The following is a 26,626-nucleotide window of genomic DNA, read 5'->3' as shown; positions in this document are numbered from 1 at the left end:
TAAGGGGGAAATGATTGGCCTTCAGAGAGAGTGATCTTCAACTCATTAATCCAATCTGGGTTAGAAGGGAGAGGGGGAGCAGTCGGAGGTTCTTTGGGTGAGTCTAGAAATTCAGGTCTGGTCACACATTCTAGCCAATCAGAGGGGTAAAGTTTTGCTTTTTTGGCTAAAAGCGCAGGGCTGATCCCTAGAGTTTCAACGGGATGTGGGACACTTCGAACCATCCGAGATGGCAAGGTAGAAGTATACCATGATGTAAGCAGAATGTCTTCAAGACTGCGTCTACGATTAATAGAAGCACATGGATATACTACTGAACTGCGTTTGGAAGAAGAAATGTCAAGAGGGTCATCGAATTCAGGGAACCGATGATGAATGCGTTCCTTTGTTTGAGGTTGAGCAGTAGTGGACCAAGTTCCCCAGCCAGAAGCCGTAGAAGAAGAAAAAGAAGCAGCATCAACTTCGTCCCACGCGGATAGTTTCGTTCCAGAAGAAGAGCTTCCGATATCCATGATTGCAAATTTGTGTTTTAGAGAATCATAAGTAGTAGGTTCTTTGTTCGAATAACGGTGATTTGCGAAAGCTTCCATAACCTGTATAAATGGAAGTGGATAAAGACGGCTAATCAATGCATGAAGGTTCTTTCGAAGACGAACAATGTCATCAAATAACTCTTCGTATGCATGATCAATGTAAGAGAAGATTGGCTTGGCCATAAAAGATGAATCAGTCTTTTCGAATACTGAGATAGTGGGAGTGTTCAAGGGTTAGAAGAGAATTTAATGCAAATGATGAATGACAGTTGCATTTATGAGAAATGCAAAAGCCCATGCACGTTTTAAGACGTGGGTAAAATGCCTTAATCCACTAATATAAAAAAGTATTGGGTATATTAGTGCGGGGGGTAATGTTGGCTACATATTTTGTATAAGCCAATTACAGTTCGACACGTGGCAAGATGAAGGCAACACGAGAAGGCAATTTAAGTCTTCAATCATGATCACACACGTGGTAGTTATTATTGGTTTTTGTAGATCTGCATAGTACTGGATCAACAAAGAGATGCAAAGTGATGTGGCTTTAACGGTTACTCACATTTAAATTCAAAATCAGGAGGGAAGCCTAATTGCAGGTATTGGCATAATGGAGCTAACTATAAGTAAGGCTGTAAATGAACAGAGCCGTTCATGAATAGGCTTGAGCTCGGCTCGGTAAGAGCTCGTTCGAACTCGGTTCGTTAAATTTTTTCTACGTTCGAGCTCGAGCTCGTTAAATTTTTAATAAACAAGCCCAAACATTCTAAAGCTCGGCTCGTAAGCTCGGCTCGTTAGCTGGCTTGTTTAATATTTATTATTTATATATTAAATAATATAAAAATATGTATAAAAAATAAGAGAAATATGCTATTTATATATTTAAAAAATATAAATGTAAATAATAGTTAACTATAGATAGTACATTTACATAATAGTGATAGTAGATATTATTTTAGTAAAATATGGACTTTTTTTTAGTATGTTTATATATATTGTATATATAATTGTATAATCAAAGTTTTAATTGTAACTTTAGTCTCACATGTAGGTATGAATTTATAATTTTTTTTGGCTCATTAAGGCTCGTGAACAGGTTCGAGCTTGAGTCGAGCCTAAGCCAACTCGGCTCGAGCTCGGTTCATTAATTTTTTATTCAGCTCAAGCTCGAGCTCGAGCTCGTTAAAATCTTAATAAACAAGCCCAAACATACTAAAGCTCGGCTCGGCTCGGCTCGTTTGCAGCCCTAACTATAAGGCAACATGATCAGCGATCATAGAGGAGCGGTTCGACGGTTAGAAGTGCAGTTCGATGGTTATCTTTGAGAAGTATAAATAGCAGAGAAGGCCTAGAAAAGTCCCTGACTCAGATCCATAAAACCAGTTTTATTCTACTTTATTTTCTTTACAGTTTTACATTTCTTGTTCTTTACATTTCTGTACTTCAAATTCTTGCACTGCACTTCGTTCGTAGGAGTAGTTTCAAGTAGATTGTTGTTGTAAACCTCTACGAGGCTGAATTAGATCATTGTAAGTCTTTTATTTTTACTTAATGAAATGCTGCAATTGTTCTTTATTTGATCATTGTCAGTTAATTCTCCTAAGCAAAGCCACAATAGAAGTCCTCTTCATTGAGGCTGAAAGAACTAAAACACAATCGTTTGATAATTGGTTGGCAATTAATATTCTGTAGGACTGATTGATCCTTACTGGCATGCTCACAATTACAAAAATAACCTTCGAAAGTCAAAAAAGCCAACAGTAATTTTACAAAATACGATTTTAAAAGCGGCTCCCACCAATTTACAATATGTTCTACATGTTTAGTCTTCACATTTTTTGGTTTTTGCTTTTGAATTTATAAGTTCTATTTATTTGATAACTTTTTACACTTTTAATTTTTTTTCATAGCTAAATATTTTAAATAACCCCCCAAATTTTAATAATGAAAATCGAAGGAACATATGAATTTTACATAATAATTTGCACTATAAAACTAATAAATATTTTTTACATTAAGTTTAAATATAAAAATTCTTCTAATAAAATTTTACTTTACCCCTCATCGAGGTTAAGCCGACCTTGGATGTGAGACAAAAATTATTCACTTTTTGATTGAGACAAAAGGTCTATATATTCTATGTCTCATTCTCTTTGTGCATGTTGAATAGTTTCTCAATAATTTTTTGGATAAAATTTATTTTACCTCTTGTTTGAGATCAGAATACTTTTCCTGTTTATGGTTCAAATGTGGCCAGCAAGTCACATATGATTTTGAATCAAAGTGCAATTGTTAACACCATTAACTATACATGTGAAATGATTGTAATACCCTCAAACCCTATACATTTTTTATTATTTTCTTTTTCTCCTCTCTCATATACATAATTTATAATATCTAACATTAATTTAATAAAATTACAATTAATTATAAATTCTTAATTATTTATTATAATTATTAGCTTTTTATTATTTTAGATAAGAATTAATTCTAAATATTTAATTATTTATTGTAATTCTTGACTTTTTAATCTAATTTTAATTTAATTATATTTTAGATCAATTATTAATTATTATTTATTTTATATTTTTATTTAATTATATTTTAAATAAACCCTTAATTATATTTTACATTTTAGATTAACCCTTTATTTTATTGTATTCTATTTTAATTATAATTTTAGGATTGGAGAAAATTTGGATAAAATTTTCTTTTTATTGCATTAATTTCACTTATTTTTTTTCAAAAAACTAAACCTACTCTAAAAAATGGTGTATGAAACACTATCTATTAGTTTAGATAGAAAAACTAATTGTGATACTTTTAGTCCAAAACTATAGGGAGATTTTCTGGTTATATTTGAACTATAGAGAATTAAAGTATTCCAGTACCAATTCACGAATGAACCAAACCAAACCAAACCAAACCAAACCAAGCCTTAAGTCCCATCAAATGGGGTCGGCTACAGGAATCCTTCTTCTCCAGGCGGCCCTATCAAAGGCCATTGCATTAGTCAAATTAAGTAGATTCATATCTCTATTTAAAACGCTAGTCAACGTTAATCTAGGCCTACCCCGTCCCCTAACACTTCCATCTACCGTTACAGCATCGCATCTCTTCACTACTGCCTCTGTTAGTCTCCGTTGAACATGACCAAACCATCTCAAATGATTCTCTCTCAACTTATCTTCTATCGGTGCTACTTCTACCCATTCCCGAATACACTCATTCCTAATCCTGTTTTGTCTAGTTTTACTACACATCCACCTTAGCATCCTCATCTCAGCCACACTCATCTTATCTACATGTTATTTCTTGGTTGCCCAACACTCCGTCCCATATAACATAGCTGGTCTAATAGCCGTTCTATAAAACTTACCTTTTAGTCCAGTGGGTATTCGTTTATCGCACAATACCCCAGACGCATTTCTCCACTTACACCATCCCGCCTTAATCCTATGGGCCACATCTGCATCAATCTCTCCCGCTGTTGTGATAATCAACCCTAGATAACGAAAATGTTCACTCTTAGGCAATTCTTGGTTCTCAATCTTCACTTCTCCTCTGCTTTCATTGTTACTGTTACTAAATTTACACTCCATGTATTCTTTCTTAGTTCTGCTTATTCGGAATCTTCTAGATTCAAGAGCTTTCTCCAAATCTCTAACTTTGTGTTAACTCCTTCTCTAGTCTCATCCATTAGCACAATATCGTCTGCAAAAAGCATGCACCATGGCACGTCATCTTGAATATTTATCATCAACTCGTCCATAACTAAAGCAAAAAGATAAGGACTTAAGGTAGATACTTGGTGTAACCCTACAATGATAGGAAATTCATTTGTCTTTCCAGCTGGTGATCTAATAGTGGTTACCACCCCTTCATACATGTCCCTAATCACGTCAATGTAACCTTTGGTCACTCATTTCTTCTCTAACACCCACCATATTATATCCCGGGGCACTCTGTCATATGCTTTCTCAAGGTCGATAAACACCATATGAATGTCTCTTTTCTTTTCTTTATACTTTTCTATTACTCTCCTCAAAAGATAGATCGCTTCCATTGTTGACCTACTAGGCATAAACCCAAATTGATTCTCTAACACCTCTGTTATATCTCGCAATCGGCGTTCCATCACCCTCTTCCACACTTTCATTATATGACACATTAGCTTGATTCCTCTATAGTTGTTACAATTCTGGACATCACCTTTATTCTTATAGATTGAAACTAAAATACTTTTCCTCCACTCATTTGGTATGTTCCTAATCAACAAAATTTTGCTAAACAACCTAGTCAACCAACCAACTCCCTTTTTATCCAAACACTTCCAAGCTTCAATAGGGATATCATCGGGTCCTAAAGCCTTATTTGATTTCATCTTCTTAAGTGCAATTTCCACTTCAAAGTTCCTAATCCTGCGATAGAACCTATAATCTTGGTTTATCGTATTACTGGCTATTTATTCCCTTATTGTCGTACCTTCATGTTCCTCATTTAATAGTTTCTCAAAATAATTCTTCCATCTTTCCTTAATCTCATCATCCTTCACCAATACCTTAGAATCCTCACTCTTGATGCACTTTACTTGATTAAAATATCTTATTTTCCTCTCCCGTATCTTAGCAAGTTTGTATACCCTCTTCTCTCCCTCCTTACTATCTAGTTTAGTGTATAGGTCATCATATACTTTCAACTTGGTCTCTCTCACTACTTTCTTGGCTCCACTCTAGTAAGGTGCTATTCAGTAGTGGTAGGCCCTGATCTGGGCCAATCTCGACGATCCATATTGTTCAACATGTAGAACTCCGTCGAGTATATTATTCCTGTAAAAAATCATATTGATCAGATATCGATAGTCATTTGATCAGATCACATTTCTGTCATAAATTTATTTTAAAACTTATACTTACTAATGTGATATGATTAAATGTCTATCGATATCAAATCGAAATGATTTTTTGATGGGATAAGATGAAATGTCCATTGAATGATTTGAATGATCGAGATGGATTTGAATCAAGGCCCACCACTATATTGAATAACATTCTCCAATCTCATGCCGGAATAGAGAGGAACCAAATCCAATTTCTTTTACCGAATAGATACATTTGGCACCATACATAACAGCAATGTTAGGTATCATGAAAAATCTTTCATGAAAATAATCATGAAAGTTTTGTGACTCTTGGATTACACTTAGAATAAAACACCACACACTAATCAAGGTAATCCAAGGATTATAACTCTTTCATGATCATTTTCATGAAAATTTTTTCATGATCTCTAACTTTTCTCCCATACATAATAGTTACGCCACCCACAACACAGAATATACACAAAAAAGGACAGAGAGAAAAGATTAAAAAAAAAGTTATATATAATCACATTTTTATCTCATTTTTCTCATTAGAAGATATGAGTCAGTGAATTTCATATACATTTATGAATATAGATCTTACTGTTAGTAGTGAAAAAATTAGACAAAAAATGAGATTATGAATAACATTACTTTATATAAAAAAAACAAAAAAAAACAAAAAAACAAAAAAAAAAAGAAGGGAAAAAAAAAAGAAAAAGAAAAACAGGGAGCCTGCTAGATTTTCTATATAAACTGGATTTAGTGGTGATGCAAAACAGTGGCATCTTTACATTCCACCCAGTCATGTCTTTTCACACACTATAGCTTCTTTCATCTTCTTATTGGAGGAGAGAAGAGAGACCATCTTCCGAAAATCTAAACAATGGGTGGTTCATTTTTTAACAGAATCTTAGTACCTTCCTCTTCTGCTGACCCATGTTCAAGGGCTTGTAGGGTTGCCCTTCTGATTTGTTGTTGTTTGTCGGTTTTGGTCGAGTCGTCTCTGGGATCCAAAACCAGGCATTTCAAATGGGAAGTTGAGTACATGTACTGGTCTCCCGACTGTGTCGAGGGTGTGGTGTTGGGGATCAATGGGCAGTTTCCGGGGCCAACTATCCGCGCTCGAGCGGGAGACATTGTTAATGTTGAACTTAAAAACAAGCTTACTACTGAAGGAGTTGTCATTCACTGGCATGGTATCAGACAGGTTGCTCTCTCTCTCTCTCTCTCTTCGGTAAAAAAGAAATTTTATTGATGAAAATTGATGTACAAATGATACTAAGACACTCTCTGTATCTATCTTTTTGTATGTTGTAATTTTTGATTTCATTCACATTGTTATGGAGTCGTTTGTTCTTTCTTCTTAATTGGTAATGTTTGTGTGTGTGTTTTTGCAGCAAGGAACACCATGGGCTGATGGAACTGCATCCATTTCACAATGTGTTATTAACCCAGGAGAAACCTTTGTCTATAGATTCAAAGTTGAGAGGGTAACTAAACTCTCTCTTCTCTCTCTCACTCTCATATTAATGGGAAATTATTTAATATTTTTGGAGTATTGCCCTTTTTCATTTACATGTTAGATACCATCAATTATCTCTTATAACTCTTAACACAAAAGTGAGGAGTCTTATAGTTCAGGTCAATAATTAGTATTTTGAAATATCACCTAGTAATGTTACAAGAGTATTAAATAATTTCTCCATATGAATACATATATCTTTGAAGTGAGGATCTCATCTTTAACTTTTAAATGATCACGAGGGACACTTAATTAATAACGTGAGGGGTGACTTCCAATTTGAATTAATAAAGTAGTGTCAACTTATTGTGATAATCTAATTATGGGTTGTTTTGGGAAGATGGTAAAAAGTGATTTTTTGGCTTTTAACCAAGCTTTTGACTTTTTTTAGACAAATGATTTGGGAAGTTGGTAAAAAGTGACTTTTGACTTTTTTGATTAATATTTGTTTATGATGTCAAATCATAATAAAATGACTAAACTACCCCCATTTATTTAAAATATTTACAACTGAACCTATGTAACACATTGTGACCCATGAGGGGTAAAATTGTAATTGCACCGTTGGCTAAAAACCAACTTGCCAAATGAAAAAAAAGCCAAAAAAGCCAACTTTTAACTTTTGCTACTAACCAAAAAAAGTGACTTTTAGCCAAGTTCCCAAAATAGCCCTATATATAGTACTTACTAATATCTTTCCGTGTGGTAAAAAAAAATTATGCATATAAGAGAAAATTACGTATGATTGGAGTTGGTTTAAAAAATTTCTTGGCTAGTTTAAAATTTTCTTCGTTTATCATCTATTTCATCAAAAATGTTAAACTTTAAAAATTATATTAAATATTTATATGAGTGTGGGTGGTATGGATTCCATACTCATGTTAGTATTAAGTAAAAATTTTAGTAAAAGTTTTTTTTATCCCTAATATTTCTCCTATTTTAGTAGTTGATGTTGTCCGTGCTTGAGGTTGGTGATTTGCTCCTTTTTGGAGCCATCGTCCTTGGCTACTTGATTTTATTTGGGCTTGGTTTTGCTTAGTGCTAACCTCGTTGGTTTGAGAGTTTTTTTTGGTTATTTTAGTAACAAAAGATAAAATAAGTTATTTTAGTCACAACAAATAAAATATCACATCTAACCCATAATCATTACACTCTTCTCTCACAAAAAAAAAAATTAAAAAAATCAAAAAATCAAAAAGTCCTTTCCAAACTAAACTTTTTAGCCCAGACTAAAATAGTAAAAAAAAAACAAAAAGTCAAAAAGCCAACTCATTTTCCAAACGAAGCCTAAGTCTTTTTTTCATTGATGAGTTTTACTGTTGAAAAAAATATAGAAGTTCAATTTTTAGATTTAATGATATATAAAAAAGGTGATTGACTGATGATTAAAAAAGATATAAGAGATAGAGTTGCTTTAAATATTTTAATAAACTTCCACATTATATATTGAGTTTGAAAAATAAGTCTAACTTTTAAATTAGAGTACCACTATTGTTGTATTGATTGTACTATTTTATTCATCAATAAATTTTATTTTAGCCGTTTAAAAAAAAAAGGAAAAAAAAAACTCACTTATTTAAAACTGTCATGCATTTTTTATTTCTAAAAAAAATCATTGCTTGTTTTCAATTTTCAGAAAACGCTTTTCAAAAAATTCTATTTTCTTATTTTTCGTGTTTTTTTTTACTGAATTTTTTTTAATATTTTAAGTAATTTTTTTACTTTTTAGACACACCTAACAAAAATACACCTAAAAAATAAAAAAAATGTAAATAAAATCTTTTAAAAATTCACTAAATACCAAAAATATAAAAAAATACAAGAATTTAGTATATTTTTTGTATTTTTATGTATTTATTAAATTTTTAAAATATTTTTTTACAAAATTTTTATTTTTTAGATACATCTAACTAAGGTATATCTAAAAAAGTAAAAAAAAATATTTAAAATTTAAAAAATATTCACTAAAAACAAAAGAATACGAAAACTAAAAAATTCAATTTTTAAAAAATTTAATCCAAAAAACTCAAACCAAACAGACTGAATATTTTTTTTTTCCTTCATATATTACATTTACTAGATAGGTATTGTGTAAATCAAAAAAATGTTGCCCACTACGCAGAACACGGTCTTTCGCTACACTCACCTGTGACTCCGTTTTAATTGCACTCTCTATGATAATGTGTATACTCTTTTAGTATATATAAACACATATTTTGTAATGGTTAGTATGTTTTAACTTGCACAACATACATTATAAAAGGGTAATAATACATCCTATTAAAAGTGGTGTTCTAAAATATCAATAATGAGTTGGTAAGCATTTAAAAAAAAAAAAAAAAAAACATAAGCAGTGAGCCTCGTTCATTATCACATCATCACTAGTGATGTTTTTAAAACACCACTTTTAATAGTCTCAAACATTATTATTATAAAAAGTAGAATAATACTTAAGATCTCCACAATTTATGATCCCACAACTCACAATTAATTGATTTGTAATCACCCATTTATTTATTTTTTTCCTCTCTCTCCTCCCTCTCTCTCACAAAAAGTGTGGCGTGCTGGTGGTGCTCGAGGTCTCTAACACCTCTGTAAAAAGTATAAAAACTTTTAAAAAGATAGCACATCGTATCCAACAGTAACACGACACAAACACGATATGACACTTTGTGGGATGGAATATGTGCTTACTCCAAGCAAAACTGCAACCCCAAAACATCCAACTTAGCCGTTTGGTTGTAGTTTCTTTAGAATCCTTGGGCATCTTCTTTTCGATTTTTTTGGGGTGAAGTGAAGCGTTTGGCTGACAAGCTAAATTAATCGATAAAAAAATATAAAATAAAATAAAATAAAAGTAAATAAAAGCTGCTTTTTATAAGCTGCATTTTGGGCCCAACTACTGATTTTGGAGAAAATGAAGTGTCATGGTTAACTTTTTTTTTTTTTTTTTTTTTTCTTTTTCCTATTTTTGAAACCTGATAACTAGGTACTACATACAATTTTGTATTATTGCTAAGCACATTAACAAATTTTCTAGGTAGGACAGATATATACACCCTAGTACTTATTTTGGAGAAAATGAAATGTCATGGCTAACTTTTGCTTTTTTCTTTCTCTAATTTTCTTTTTTCTTATTTTTGAAACCTAATGAGTAGAGAGTAGGTCCTATACAATTTTTACTTTTTGCTACGTACACACATCTATGTTTTTTTTAATACATACGAGACCAGGGGGCATGAGGGGGCAATGGCCCCTTACGATATCAAAAATCTTCTTTACTATATAATAGTATTAGTTAATAATTATCTCCAAATTGTATGGACTCGCCCCATTATGTTTTTTTTTTTTAATTTTTTTTTATTTAAAAACTTTTAAGTAGTCACCCCTCTAAAGTTTGGAAAAATTTAAGTGGCCACTCCCCTCTATCTATGGAACATGAGTGTTGAAATATGAAATTAAAAGTTTTGGACAATTTAACACGGAATTTTTTTTTTCTCATACCAATTGACTTGATAAAATTTGTTGAGAAAGACATGGTTTGGGATTTTAATTTGATTTTATCATAGATGCCATGATAACAAAAAGATTGTCGAGCACAACTCAATATATCTCAGTTTAGTGAATAGATTATTTTACGGTTGTTATTTTCATAACTTAACATGGATACAAGAAAACAATACTTTAGTTATATATATTTTTGTGTTATTTTTTCACTTTTTATATTTGTATAAATTATTATTGTAGTCAGTGGCGAAGGGAGCATGTAACCAAGGGGGTCACATGCCCTCCCTGGATTTTGAGATTTTTTTTTTTTTTGCAAACATAAAGAAAATATTTTAAATAAAAAATTACAAAAATATTATTAGAGTGAAATGTCAATGACATTTTAAAAATTATAAAAACAATAATGATTGTTTTGATTGAAAATGAAGAGACTATTATAAATAAACCATATTAGCTATAAAATTTTTGAATGTAAAGGCGATGTCATTATTAGTGATATGCAATTATAAGCAATCTCACTATAAAGATATGAAATTTATTAGATTATTAGTTACATTTGACATGTGAGGTTCACTCTTTACGCGTTTATTTATCATTAGTGGGTGATATCACATACCAATGATGACGTGGTATTACCATTATATTGAATTTTTAATCAAATTTTGTATCAAAAAATAATCTATCATTGTATAATTTATTTGAAGACTTATATCTATATTTTTTTTTATTGTCCATGATACACTAGTTACAAATAACATTCAGCTTGTTTGTTTCCAGTTTTCAGAAAACAGTTTTCCGAAAATTTAGTTTTTTATTTTTTGTATTTTAATGTTTTGAATGAATTTTTTTAATATTTTAAGCAATTTTTATTTTTTATTTTTAAAGACACTTAATATAAATACACTTAAAAAGTATAATATTTGTGGGAAAAAAATTTAAAAGATACATTAAATACCAAAAAATACAAAAAAAAAAAACAAAAATTTAGTATATTTTTTGTATTTTTGTGTATTTATTAATTTTTTAAAATATTTTTTTACAAATATTTTACTATTTAGATACATCTAAGTAGGGGTGGGCAACGATTTATCCGAACCGCCCAATCCGCCCAACCCGCATATAAATGGGCGGTTTCGCAAACATAATGCGGGCGGATGCGGTTTGAAATATGACAAATTTGCGGGTTGCGGGCGGGTTGCGGTTTAAACCCGCAATCCGCAAAAACCGCCCGCACTTTAATTATTATTATTAGTATTATTATTTTTTATGTACCAACTTTGTAACTTTTACAGGAGCACCATTATATTCTCTATGACACTAGGATCCTTATTTTTAAGTATTTCTCAACTTTCTTAATGCCGTAGAATTATCAAGTCTTAAACTTGGTTTCTTATATGATTTTCATTGGTGATTCATCCACTTTTTCTTAATAAAATTTTCCTTCTAATGGTCGATAGAACTTATAGTTTGATTATTGATTACTGAACTGGCAATTCTAATTGAGTACAACCTTTAATGCATTGATATACATTTTTTTCATGACAAAAATGCTAGTGTAGGGTTTCTTTGTTTTGGGTACTTTCATTTAATGCATTGATATTCAATTTTTATTTGTAAACTCATCAAAAAATTGTTATCACAAATATATAAAATGAATTTGATGCCTAAATTCGCTGGGAAAAAAAACTCAAAAATTAATTTTTAAAGAAAAAAGTGTAAACCGCAAACCGCCCGCAACCGCCCGCACATTTGCAAACCCTATCCGCACAAACCGCAAATCGCACTGCGGGCGGTTGCGGGTTGACTTTTTCCCAAACCGCATAGATGCGGGCGGGTCAAAACCAAACTGTAAACCGCACAAAACCGATCCGCGAACACCCCTACATCTAAGTAAGGTGTATATAAAAAAGTAAAAAAATTACTTAAAATTCAAAAAAATATTCACTAAAAATAAAAAAATACGAAAAATAAAAAAATTCAGTTTTCAAAAAACTGAATTTAGAAAACTAAAACTAAACACACTAATTTTTTTTTTTTGATGTTTCTTGAAATCAATCGTAAAAACTTGGGTGAAATATTTTTATAAAAGTTATTATAATTAATAAGTGTCCCTCTCTAATTTAATTTTCTAGCTCCGCCACTGATTGTAGTCCTTATTAATATATATGTTTATCCCTCTATGTCTGAATCCTGGATCTGTCCCTGAATACAAATAATGTACTCCAAGATACAAATGATTATGCATATCACTTTTATTGTTTTTTCCATTTTTGATGAATGTGAATTTCAAAGTTTTGTGAGAAAATGAGTTTTAAAATTAATTTTTATCGGTTTAATTGCATTATTTAATATTCCTTTATCTCCCTATCTAAAATCATATATTTAGGACTATAATTTTATATATATATAAACTTCACAAATTTACCTTTTCTGGTGAGGTAAAAGGTGAGGTAATTTTATAATTGTAAGGATTCAATGTATAATTTTAAAGTTAAGTTACACCCTTAACTTTATATGATGTTTTATTGCGCATGATTTCTCATCTTTTCCATTTTTCTTGATTTTATCTTTTGTAAAAGTCAACAAGAAATCAACTTTTTTTGACATCTTAACCAAACACACAAGAAAAGAGTGATTGAGATGACTTCTATCTTAAAAAAGAAAAGTAATGCTAAATTAGTAACCAAACACACAAGAAAAGAGTGATTGAGATGACTTCTATCTTAAAAAAGAAAAGTAATGCTAAATTAGTAACCAAACACACAAGAAAAGAGTGATTGAGATGACTTCTATCTTAAAAAAGAAAAGTAATGCTAAATTAGTAAAAGTATTAGTGAGTATATATATATTTTACAAAATATATATACATATGTATATATAAATAATGTGACAATCTCATATTCCTAAATAAGTATTATTTTAATAATGTTTTGTTGATATAGAAATTTTATATAAAAATTTTTTTGGGTGATAAATTCAAAGAGGGAAGCTAATGGGACATTAGAACAATGTCAAATTTTCTTTTGAGGTCAAAAAGAGAAGGGTTTTTTTTTTTTTTTTTTTTTTTTTTTTGTACTTATTAGGCAAAAATGATATTTATAACAATTTTAACTTTATATGTATATATATATTTTATTTGCAGCTTCTCTCTTTATTCTTAAAATTAGAAAAAGTTGTCGGTGATTGACATTGAAAATGAATAAATAAATGACATATGAACAAATATATAGGAATATTGGAGATTATAGACTATCGGTCCAAAAGTTTTAAAATTAAACTTTAACCCGAGTTTATATATATATATATATAAATATTATTAGTACTAAAAAAACATACATGATTTTGGAGATTTTAATTGAATGGGGATAATATGTGTGTTCGTATGTAGGCGGGAACATATTTTTACCATGGACACTATGGGATGCAAAGAGCAGCAGGGTTATATGGGTCATTGATAGTTGACGTGGCAAAGGGAGAGAAAGAGCCATTCCATTACGATGGAGAGTTTAACATACTATTGAGTGATTGGTGGCACGAAAGCGTTCATGAACAAGAGCTCGGCCTCTCTTCCAAGCCATTTCGTTGGATTGGTGAACCCCAGGTAACATTAACTAATTTATTAGTTAATGCATTTTTAATTAATTAAATAATTTTAAAAACTTATATGCAACCATTGGCTTGTCTCATCTTCAATTCTCTAAGATGGCTACACTGTTTAGTTCAGGCCATCAGTTCCTCGTGAATTCTATTTTGATAATTTAATTGATTAATTTTTAGGATAATTACAAAACAATCTTAGAGTTTGAGCTTTTTAATAAAATAAAGTTTAAATTTTTTAATTTTATCAATTTAAATTCTAATATTTTAATTTATTTTTAATATAAATTATTTGCTTATTTTTGTTAAGTAAAATCGACGAAAAAAAGTATCTTGGTTATTAAACTTAATGTAAATATAAAATATAATTTTCATTGAGCTTAATGACTAATATCTATTTTTTTTATCGATTTTATCGAACCAAAATAGACAAATAGTTTAGATTGAAAACAAATAAAAAATTTAAGATCTAAATTGATAAAATAAAAAATAAAAAATTTATTTTGTTATAAGGATTAACTCCTCAGATTTTTTATTTTTATTTTTTACTTCTCTATGATTGACTTTTCACCTATAAAAAATTAAATTATTTCAATATTTTTAGCAATACTTTCCAAATTCCAATATTTGTAGCCATGTTCTTTTTGAAACATCATTTTCAACGTGCATTATATTCAACTAATTTGATTTGATCACACTGCCAAAAAAAAATTTGTTTGGTTGAATTTTCATAATTTATTTGTAAATATTTTTCAAAAACTTACAAGAGTTATAGTTCGACCAAAACAAACATTAAAAAAATTTATTTTCATGCCAAAAAATGAGAATCATATTTTTTTGATCCGAAAAAATGAGAATCATATGAAAATACTAAACTAATTTCTTAAAATTTTTCAAAAACAAAAATCTTATACACACACATATATATATATATATATATATTAGTGGGTGGCACACACGATGCGTGTGCAATTTAAATAAGTAGGAATAAAAAATAATAATAATGAAATTAATATTATAATGTGTACTTAGCTTAAGTGGTATGAGTTCTCGTACTTAAACCCATGGTCATGGATTCAAGCCTTGCCCATCTCTTTGTTTAAGTTTTTTTAAAAAAATAAAAAATACTGCCACATGACATGAAGAGAGTAAAGTTTCAGGATACCAAAGTTCCTGTTCACTTTATAATAGTATAAAATTGAGTTATGACATTTAAATAATTAAATCTATAAATATTATAAATTACATATTTTAAGAATGTGTACTATAATATTATCCAATCATGTACATCAAAGCACATAAGCATAATCTTTGGAGATTCAACATAAATAAACCACAAATATATATCACAAAGAAAAAGTAAACTTTAATTGGACAGTCAAATTCTAGCCGACCAAATCAATGGATTACATCGATAAAATGAAATGTCATTTCATATTAATAATTATGAAAAAATTTACACCGACATAGTTTAATTTTAAATTTAAATTTTACAAAAAATCAAAGAGATTTTAAAATTTAAATTGTCATAATAATTAAAGAATAATTGATTTTAAATTTTAATAATATGTTACAATTTTATATATTAAAATGTAATAAAGAATATCTAAATCTAATTTAATATATTGTCTACCAGTCATTCACTCACTTAACGTTGATTAAGAACCTGTAATGTCAAAAAAGAATTTAAAATTTTAGTACAGTATATATATTTTTTTACAAATATATCAACATTGGTAACCATCTTTTTTAAGAAGTGGTTGTCATTTTGTTATTGTCTTGTCTTAGAAGCCTTTTGAATTTGTTTTTCGTGTTTTTTTTTTTTCTAATAATCTTTTTGACCACTTCGATGAGCAATGACAATTTTGTAAACTTAGAAATTTGATTAAAAGTTAAAAATTGATTTTTAACCTATTTTGTATCACATTACGTCTCTATATATTTTTATATATATATATATATATATTTTAAAAATGTCAAAAAGTTAATTTTTAACTAATTTTCCAAAATATATCTTCTGTTTTATATTTTGACAACAGACAATTATCATTCATATATTTGTGAAAGTTTATCATTTTTAACATTATTTAATTATTAATCAACATCCTAGTTTCATTTGGGAACGGGTAACAAATTAGTTTATTGACTAAAAAAAAAGAGCTCATTTTGATGAATAAAAAATAAATCACTTTGCACATTTATTTCTCCAAAAAAAATAAAATCCTTAACCACTTTAAAAATTAATAAAATGTCTAAACATCATGAATATACCAACTGGATTAACTTTGTTTAATATGAAATTTTATTGACTTATTTTTAACCTATAATCTAAATTTTTAACAAATTTTTAAAGAATAGTCTATTTTACTTTTTATTGGTAAATTACACTGCCTTCTCTTAAAATTTGAAAAAAATACATAAGTCCCACAAGGTTACATCATTATATCAGACCTATTTTAAAATTTTAATTCCCATGAAATTTAGCAATTTTTCATTAGTAATTTTTTAGTCATATGGATGGAAAAAATATTGTTATTATTATTCTTTTTATATTAAAATATATATTTTATCTTATATATATATATATACTCTCACGTCTTTACACTATCTATCTATCTTTTATATCTATCTATCGTCTATCTATACTATTATTAAATGAAGATTAGACTTGGTGTTCAATCCTTCGCGTCATGCCATGTGTCAATTTTTTCTAATCTAAAATATAAAGTTATAGATAAACATAGAGAAGTGACGATTAGACTTGGTGTCTAAACCTTCACGTCATGCCACATGGCAGCTTTTTTTAGCCTAAAATAAAAAGTTACCGATAGAGATAGAGAAAGTTTGAATTCAAGGCTTTGGATTTCATTAAAACACTCTTACCACTTAGGCAACATAAATATTATGATATCAATTTTTTTTATTATTTATTTATATTCTTACTTATTTGAATTATTGTGCCACTAGTTTATATTAATTTATCTCTCTTTAATTTTATTAAAAGAAAAGTGAATATAATTTTGTTAAAATTATTATATATTTTAAAAAAATTTAAGAAGATTAATTAATGTATTTGGTTTCAATTTTCTAAAAATTAAGTCTTTTATTTTTCGTATTTTTTTTTATTTTTACTAAATATTTTTTAAATTTTAAATTTTTTTATTTTTTTAAATGTACCTTACTTAGATGTATCTAAAAAGTACAATATTTGTGAGAAAAATATTTTAAAAAATTAATAAATATGCAAAAATATGAAAAATATACTGATTTTTTTTTTTGTATTTTTTATATTTAGTAAATTTTTTAAAGATTTTTTTTACAAAAGTTATATTTTTTAAGTATATTTATGTTAAATATGTCTAAATATTAAAAAAAATTAATAAAAAAATACAAAAAAAAAAAAATTCTAAAAAAAAATTCTTCCAACCAAAACCAAGCAGTGTGAATACAATTTACTTTATCTTTGAAAGTACTGTCACGTGACATTTTATTTTTAGTTGAGTGACTGTTTTACTGTAAAGTGACTTTCTCCTCGTTTGATTCAGACTTTGCTGATGAATGGTAGAGGACAGTACAATTGTTCTCTAGCTGCGCATTATAGCAATTCTTCATCCAGTCAGTGCATGTTTAGGGGTAACGAACAGTGCGCACCCCAGATCCTCCGAGTGCGTCCAAACAAAATCTACAGGCTCAGGGTTACCAGCTCCACCTCACTCGCATCTCTCAACTTGCAAATTTCGGTAACAAAATTACCATGTTGTGCACATACACTCTTATATTTACACACACATTATACATAATAGATAAAATTATATTTCCAAGCTAGTAATTTAACATGGTATCCAAGTAATAATAAATTCAACATAAGTTGACTCCCTTATAAAAGAATCGGGTATTAATTGATGGTTAGCAATTCAATAATGCATACATTTTAAGAAATAATTGCATATCCTATACATATATATATTTTTAATTAATTGATAAAAAGTAATTACAAATATGATAATCATTACATCAGATTAGACAATTAAAGTCTAACAATATACTTAAAAAGCCAACATTTACAAAGTTCAACTACTATCGTTAGCCAGAATTTAAAAAGAAATAAATTATGTACAACTTCCATAACGAGGAAGAAAAATATCGACAAAGAAATTTCTCTTCATAAGAGTGGAATCTGCAACCTTATACCATAAAATGGTGCTGCACAACTATTAGACTTATTCTATACAAGTGTATAATTATGTAGATATGTGTTGAAATTAGTCTTATTGGATGCTTCAAATAAAACTAATAGGTATACCGACTTCTTATGAAAATTTAAAAATAAAAAAAACATATATACATTAGATTTGTGATAATTTAAAATGAATTTGAATCTCACGTTATTTTTTTAAATATATTTTGAAATTAGAATTTGGTAATAATATTAGAGTACTTATGAATAATATCAGAAATTTCTTTCTTCCTTCATGGACACTTCACACTCACATTGGAATGAGTTGTCTGCTCTCACAATCATTTTTTCCGACCTCGTTTAGGAACATATTATTTTAATAATTTTTTTTTATAAAAAATAATTTTTAAATTTTTATAAAAAAAATATGTAAAAAAATAATATAATAATTTTTTAATTTTTTAATTAAAATTAAAAGTTACCAAAGGAGATGTTAGACTGTATTCAGATGCATCTATTCATATGTGAGAATAATCTTTTGCAAGTGGACATAATTCCAAACCCAAATTGAATTTTGAGTTTGTGACCGTTTTCATTTTGTATTAAAAAAATATAAAATATAGTTACAGTACATGCTGACCCACCAGTACTAGCCATTATGACTAGTCACCAGGACCCTAGTGGCTGGTGGATGAGAAGAAAAAAAAATTATTTTTGTGTGAAATTTAAAAAATAATTATAAATAAATAATAAAATTTATAAATATTAATATTTTTTTTCAAATTATCACTAGTGGTAATTTTTTTCCAATATATATATATATATATATATTATTTAGTAAAAAGTGAGATAAATATTTATTAAAATGTGAAAATTTTTTTGAGGTCTAAGTTTTATGTTTTTTATTAAAAAAAAATACTTTTTATGTGTTTATAATCGTTTTTAACTATATGTACTGTTTAATAATTTTTCCCAAAAAATCTCCATCTCAATGTCCTTGGGCCACACTGCTCCACTTCATTGCCTCGAAGCTTCTATTCTCTACTTTTTGATATTGGACAAATTGCCTCACAACAAAAGCATAGAATACAAAAAAAGAAGGGTCCTAATAATGGACAACAACACTACTATCATAGCCTTCTAGAGATTAAGTGAGAGTTACTTGATATTTTTATGTATTATATATGTGCATATATTTGTATGTAAGTTGGGTGTGGAAAAGCTAACATGAGTATTGATAATGAAGTTGTGAAATTGCATAGCATAAAGAAAGCATCACAAAGACATCTTAATAATTTCCTAAAGAGCAAAAACAAAAGGAGGGAGAAGATACTAAGGTGTAAGAAACTTTGCAATTATTCTGTTTTGTTTTCATAAAGTTAACTAATGGAATATATCCCTCACACATGACATCTCAGCCATTGATTAGTGTAGTCCCTGTCTAAACTTAAGGTGGGCAATAATCTTACCACTACTAATTGAAAGGTCTTTTGAATCCATTTTTTTGAGTTGGCATTAGTGTAGTCACAGTCTAAACTTTAGGTGGGCAATAAAATTACCACTACTAATTAAATGGCCTTTTGAGTTGATTTTTTTGAGTCGGTTGATTTTGCTGTCGCAAAAGTTAGTTTTTTTGTGACGGTACGGAGTTACTGATGCAAATACGAAACTTTAGCATTGGCTGACACAAAAATTAATATTTTATAGCATTACTTGAGTCGGTTGAATTTATTGATGCAAAAGATAGACCTTTTGAGTCAGCAAACCCGTTCCGATGCAAAAAATTAGACCTTTTTGTGTCGACAACTAATGTCGTGGCAACAAAAATATTTTTTATACTCAAGATATATATATTTACTTGATTATATTTAATAAATATATTTGTTTATACATATACTTTTGTATTAATATTGAGTGCATAGACTATAAATAATATATATCTCATTTAGAATCAAAAGAAATATTGTGGTGCAGTGGGCTAAGTGTGGTATGTTGGGTTCAAGTTACCCAGATGAAACCGGTTTGAATCTTGGGAGCCTCAATGAGGAAATTATGGGTTAGATTTTTTAAAACATTTAACCACTTTCTGCTAGCGCTGCAAATGAACAGATCCGTTTATGAACAGGCTCGAGCTCGGCTCGGTAAGAGCTTGTTCGAACTCGGTTCGTTAGATTTTTTCTGCGTTCGAGCTCGAGCTTGAGTTCGTTAAATTTTTAATAAACAAGCCCAAACATTCTAAAGCTCGGCTCGTTAGCTGGCTCGTTTAATATTTATTATTTATATATTAAATAATATAAAAATATGTATAAAAAATAAGAGAAATATGCTATTTATATATTTAAAAAATATAAATGTAAATAATAGTTAACTATAGATAGTACATTTACATAATAGTGATAGTAGATATTATTATTTTAGTAAAATATTGACTTTTTTTTAGTATGTTTATATATATTGTATATATAATTGTATAATCAAAGTTTTAATTGTAACTTTAGCCTCACATGTAGGTATGAATTTATAATTTTTTTTGGCTCGTTAAGGCTCGTGAACAGGCTCGAGCTCGAGTCGAGCCTAAGCCAACTCGGCTCGAGCTCGGTTCGTTAATTTTTTATTCAGCTCTAGCTCGAGCTCGAGCTCGAGCTCGTTAAAATCTTAATAAACAAGCCCAAACATATTAAAACTCGGCTCGGCTCGGCTCGTTTGCAGCCCTACTTTCTGCGTCAGAAACTTACCATCTCAAAAAATTGAATCTTTTTGTGTCGGCATCTTGCCCACTCAAAACCTTTTGCGACCTGACCATTTTCGTCCCTTGAGTTGCCATCGCAGTGCCGTCGCAAAAACTTTTTCCGTCGACAAATATGCTATTTGTGATGGCACGCTACCGATTCAAAAACTTTTTTTTTTACTCATCATATTTTTATATCATACGGTTGTTTTGGAAATTAATTTTTTAAATTTTTTTTATAAAAAAGATGTATAAAACAATAGAAAGAGAAATTAACATTTTTTATAATAACTTTTTGACAAATATAATGAATTTTAAAATAGACCTTATTATTATTATTATTTTTTAATTAATAAAAATTAATTATTAGTTATTAAATTAACTCTCGACTATAATTGAACCCCTAAAATTTTTCTTGCTAACACCAGTTGTTTCTATGCTTCTAGGTCCCAAGGCTATGGACTAATAATCATTTTACTTGTCCACATAAGTATAATGGATTCCATCATTAATATTATGTATCTCAATACAATCTGATAATTAAATTGACATATTAAATAATAAAATAAAAAAGTAAAAATAAATTTCATTTTGACATTAACCATTAATTCAGAGGTGAAACTTACAAAAATTTAAGTATATATATATATATATATAGATGTAATTATATGATTGATTTTTGTGTTATTAATTTTTTTTTTCCCGTATATATAATTATGAGTAGTTGACAAGTTGGAGCATGGGTAAAAAAGTCACACGGACATGGTGGCTTTAGTGAAGTGTTGTGAAGGAATTAGGGCCCAGTGGATGATGGGTTTAGTGTTGGGGATTGATGATCTGAATTGTTTTTATTGTAAAATTTTTTGAATAAGTAATTTATTAAAAAAATTAAGTTAATTAAATATTTAAAATCACAATATGATTTTGATAACAAATTATTTATCTTTTAAAAGAAAATTAGGATAGGATCATGTGGGTTCAATCAATTTGATTTTCTTAAAGAAATGATTGGGCTTTCATTTTTGTGCCATCTTGGAACAAGACAGGTTAGTTTGATGTGTTTTACATTTACTGTGGGGATATATTTTCTGAGTACCAACACGTGGCTAAAGTGACGCCGACGTGTCAGTCGAGGTGCTACGTGTCCTGATCATAACGTCGAGGTGATCTCGGCGAGACCGAGGTTACCTCCGAAGATATCGGAATCCGAGATAAGCGGATAAGGCACAAGAGTTCTAGAAAGGGGGAAGACTACAGTTGGGAAAGGATAAGACTCTTAGGGAGTTTATCCCAATCCTACTGGGAGTCCAAGATTTAGTAATGCTAAGTCTATTAGAGCTAGACTCCTGTTTGGACAAGGATTGAGTTAGCTATAAAAGAGAGGCACCCCCGTGGGTCTAAGGTACGCAATTTGTATTCTAAATAGTGAGATTAATACTATTGATTATCTTTGAGAGATATACTGACTTGATCGTCGGAGTGCCCCCCGGTGGACAAACCACCACCGGAATCTTCTCTTTCTGTTGCAGGTTAACCAGGTGTCATCTATTTTGCCAATGTTCTCCAGCTGAATACTAAGTTGGCAATGTGGTCGGAAAATCACCCACACAATTTGGCACCGTCTGTGGGAAAGAAAGGAGAATAGATGGCCAGTAACGGACAAAAAGAAAAGATTGGGGACGACACTCCTGTTGGGAGTGGGAGACCTATCGACCTTGATATCACAGGAGACGAATGCAACGCAGAAACTCGTGACCAGAATCACGGAGTAAAAGACGTTGGCCAGACTGACGACACACCAAAGAAACCAGATCGAAGTGGATACTACAATGAGGACGACCTCCAAGTATGGAAGGATAGGTGCCTGCGGAGGGACGAAGAGGTAAAAGAGATGGCAAACAAATTGGCAGACCTGCAGTCGGTCGTTAATTTCATGATGCAAAATAACGTCATGCAGCCACCGTTTCCGCTACAGGACACGCCGATTCCAGCCACCAATGCCCAGAAGGGAGGGTAGAAAACGATCCCCGTAGCCCCTCAGCACAACGGGAGTGAAAGATACTCTCACCGACCTTCTAGGGAAGTCAGACGAAAAAAGTCAAGAAGAGAAGAATCACGGAGGACACATCGCACAAAGGAGGCAGATCCCAAAGGACATCGGCATATTCAGGGGCAGGCATTGTGCTTCGATACAACTCATGGAGAAGGGTCGAAAAGGGCTCACCACGAAGCTGAAAATAGTGCACCAAAAAGACTGAGAGTAGGAGATAGCCGAGCTCCTGGGCGGATGATGGAGGACTTAAGAGATTACCTCAAGAGGAAGCAACAGAACGTCAATGTCGAAGTAACCTCCCCAGATAAGTCGAGGACACCAGTCTCGGTGGAATTGGACAGGTTTGAGGCGCCGAAGAGATTCAGTATGCCGAGCTTCCAAATATATGATGGTAAGTCAGACCCTAACTTCCACGTTGGATTATATTTGAACTCAATGGCATTGTATAGTGGGAATGAGCCGTTGTTCTGCAAAGTGTTCTCCTCATCCTTCGGGGAGATTGCGTCAGATTGGTTCCATAAACTACCAAAGGGAAGCGTGAAGACTTGGGAAGGCCTGGCCGAGATGTTTGTGGCTAGGTTCGTAACAAACAAGCTGCAGCCATTAAGGGTGGACGCATTGATGGCTCTGAAGATCAGCAAGGATGAAGGCCTTAGGGCCTATGCAAAAAGATACTATGAGGTATTCAACCGAATACCCGAATGCAATCAAGAGGTGGCGATCGTATCTTTCAAGAACGGCCTAAAAGACAACTGTTCACTACGAAAGTCTTTGGCAAAGACATTGCCAAAAAGTATGGAAGAGCTCATGGTGAGAATTGAGAAGTATGCCAGAGCCGAAGAAAACACGTCGGGGACTAAGAAGATAAAGCAAGAGAAAGAAAACGGCTCGCCGAAGTGAGGCTGAGGTAACAATTGATCGAGCAAACAAGAAACAGAACTAAGGGCTGCACAGGCAGTGACAACTGTGTTCCGAATCCCAATTCATAAAGCCCTGGAACAAATTCAAAATCAACCCTATTTCAGAGCACCAGCAAGGGCTCCAGGAGAATTTATGGGAAGAAACCTTGGTAGGCGTTGTGCTTACCACAACGAAGATGGGCATATGACTCAGGGCTGCAGAGCCTTGAAAACACACTTGGAAGACCTGGTGAGACAAGGCCATCTGAGAGACCTTGTTGATGAGGCTAGGACGAGGGAAGAGCATGAAAGATTGCCTCAGGCGCCAGCAGCTCCGCCTCCCCCAGCACCACAACCTTAGGCAGGAGGACCTCGGGTAGTTAATGTGATTCACTCGAAGGTCAACGAGAACGAAATTATGGGGGAGACCGAGAAGGTAAAACACCTGCAACATGTCTACCAAGTTGGGGAGAAGAGATATCGGGCAGAGGAGTGCCAAGGACCAATAGTGTCCTTTTCAGAAGCCGACCTTGAGATGGTGCAGCATCCGCATAATGACGCCTTGGTAGTATCCCTCCAGGTTGGGGAGTGCCAAGTAAAACGCATCCTGATTGACCAAGGCAGCTCTTGCGACATCATGTACGTTCGATGTTACAAGGAGCTCGGCCTTCACCCAGACGATATGGAGTAATCCAATAGCCCAATGATCGGGTTCAATGGAATGCCGACATGGCCACTAGGAACAAAACAGCTTAGAGGTGCGGGTAGGCACCAAGAAGATAACAACAGAACTCACCGTAATCGACACACCCTTCCCTTACAACATCATCTTGGGAAGGCCATGGTTGCATGCAATGGGGGCTGTTCCCTCAACACTGCATCAACTATTGTGGTTCCCAACAGAGCATGGGATTGAAGAGGTCAGAAGAGATCAGCTGCAGGAAAAAAATTGCTTTATGGCAGCAATGAAATCCACTTGCAGCATTCGAGAACCAGAAAAGGCAGAGATCGAAGACGAGGACGTGGAGGTCCTAGAAGATGTCGGCAATGAGCCAGCCGAGAAGAGCGAAGAAGTACTGAAGAAAATTCTCGTCCAGAAAGGGGATGAAGAACGCTTCTTTCTTCTCAGCTCGGGCTTAACCGAAGAAGAGGAAAAAGAATTGGAAGCTTTTTTGAGAACAAACATTGAGGTGTTCGCGTGGACACCTTACGAAATGCCAGGCATTGACCCCGAGGTCACTTGCCATAAGTTGAACGTTGACAGGTCGGCCAAACCTATAATTCAACGAGTAAGAAGACTGACGTTGGTACACGTCGAAGCAGTGGAAGAAGAAGTAGACAGACTTCTCGATTTCAGGGCCATTCGAGAAGAAAATTACCCGACATGGTTATCGAACACAGTAATGGTGAAGAAGAACGGTAAATGGAGGGTCTGTGTAGACTTTACCAGTTTAAACAAAGCTTGTCCCAAAGACAGTTTTCCTCTACCCAAGATTGACCAGCTGGTAGACGCCACTTCGGGGCATGGGAGGATGAGCTTCTTGGATGCATACAGGGGGTACCATTAGATAGCCATGTACCCCCCAGATGAAGAGAAGACTGCGTTTATCACCCTCAAAGGACTGTACTGCTACAGAGTGATGCCTTTCGGGCTGAAAAACGCAGGAGTAACTTATCAAAGATTGGTAACCAAGATGTTCAAATACCTGATTGGCAGAACGGTAGAAGTGTACATTGACGATATGGTCGTAAAGACCAAGGAACCTGAAGGTCATCTGGCCGACCTGAAAGCAGTCTTTGACATCCTTAAGACATATCGGCTCCGACTCAATGCAGTAAAGTGTGTATTTGGAGTAGGATCTGGTAAGTTTTTGGGATACCTGGTGACTAGAAGGGGCATATAGGCCAGCCCAGATCAGATCAAGGCCATCTTGGATTTGAAGAACCCGACATCGGCAAAATAGGTGCAAATGCTAACTGGAAGGGCCGCAGCCCTGAATAGGTTCATCAGTAAAAGTTCAGACAAATACAAACCTTTCTTCAACTTAGTGAAGAAAGCCACGGACTTCCTATGGACCGAGCTTTGGCCGACCTGAAGAAGTACTTGACCATAGCTCTAGTTCTTTCAAATCTAGAACCTGGGGAGGAGCTGTTCCTGTACCTAATGGTTTTAGAACACGCAGTGAGCGCAGTGGTAATCCGAGAAGAAAAAATGGAGCAAAGGGATGTTTACTATGTAAGCAAAACCTTGGCCGATGCAGAAACAAAGTATCTACCCTTAAAGAAATTGGCACTGGCTTTGGTAATGGCTTCAAAGAAGCTGAACCATTACTTCCAGGCCCATAAAATTGTGGTGCTAACTGAACACCCCTTGAAGTCCTTGCTGCAACAAGGAGACTTGACAGGAAGAATAGCCAGATGGGCAGTCGCCCTGGGCCAGTATGACCTGGAGTACAAACCCAGAGCAGCAATCAAAGGCCAAGTTCTGGCCGACTTCGTGGCCGAGTTCATGCCAGAATCCATCGTACATCGGGCTCCATTGAGCCAAGATGAACGATGTCCAAACAAGCAAGGAGAAGCCCAGGTAAAGGCGAAAGAACAAAAGAAAGAAGAAAAAACTCAGACCCTGCATCATTTACATCGGCGACTCCTTTCGACTGTTCGTTGATGGGAGTTCCAACCGACAGGCAGCGGGGGCAGGAGTAGTTTTGATATCTCCAGATGAGCAAATAATAGAACAATCGAT

General features: G+C 32.1%; 1 protein-coding gene across 1 annotated transcript in view; it reads left to right on the top strand.

Annotated features, from left to right (window-relative positions):
* Positions 1-6,179: 6,179 nt before the first annotated feature.
* Positions 6,180-26,626, top strand: part of LOC145806664 (L-ascorbate oxidase-like) — a 32,137-nt gene continuing 11,690 nt past the window's right edge. Inside the window, exons 1-4 of the mRNA XM_082904141.1 lie at positions 6,180-6,604; positions 6,795-6,887; positions 13,815-14,027; positions 17,569-17,763. Coding sequence (XP_082760267.1) covers positions 6,281-6,604; positions 6,795-6,887; positions 13,815-14,027; positions 17,569-17,763 — 825 coding nt within the window. The 5' untranslated portion in view covers positions 6,180-6,280. The remainder of the gene's footprint in view (positions 6,605-6,794; positions 6,888-13,814; positions 14,028-17,568; positions 17,764-26,626) is intronic.

The sequence above is a fragment of the Camellia sinensis genome, chromosome 14 (assembly GCF_055761805.1).
Source record: "Camellia sinensis isolate YWXY chromosome 14, ASM5576180v1, whole genome shotgun sequence".
NCBI classification, from domain to species: domain Eukaryota; kingdom Viridiplantae; phylum Streptophyta; class Magnoliopsida; order Ericales; family Theaceae; genus Camellia; species Camellia sinensis.
This window is presented reverse-complemented; position numbering and strand designations above follow the sequence as displayed.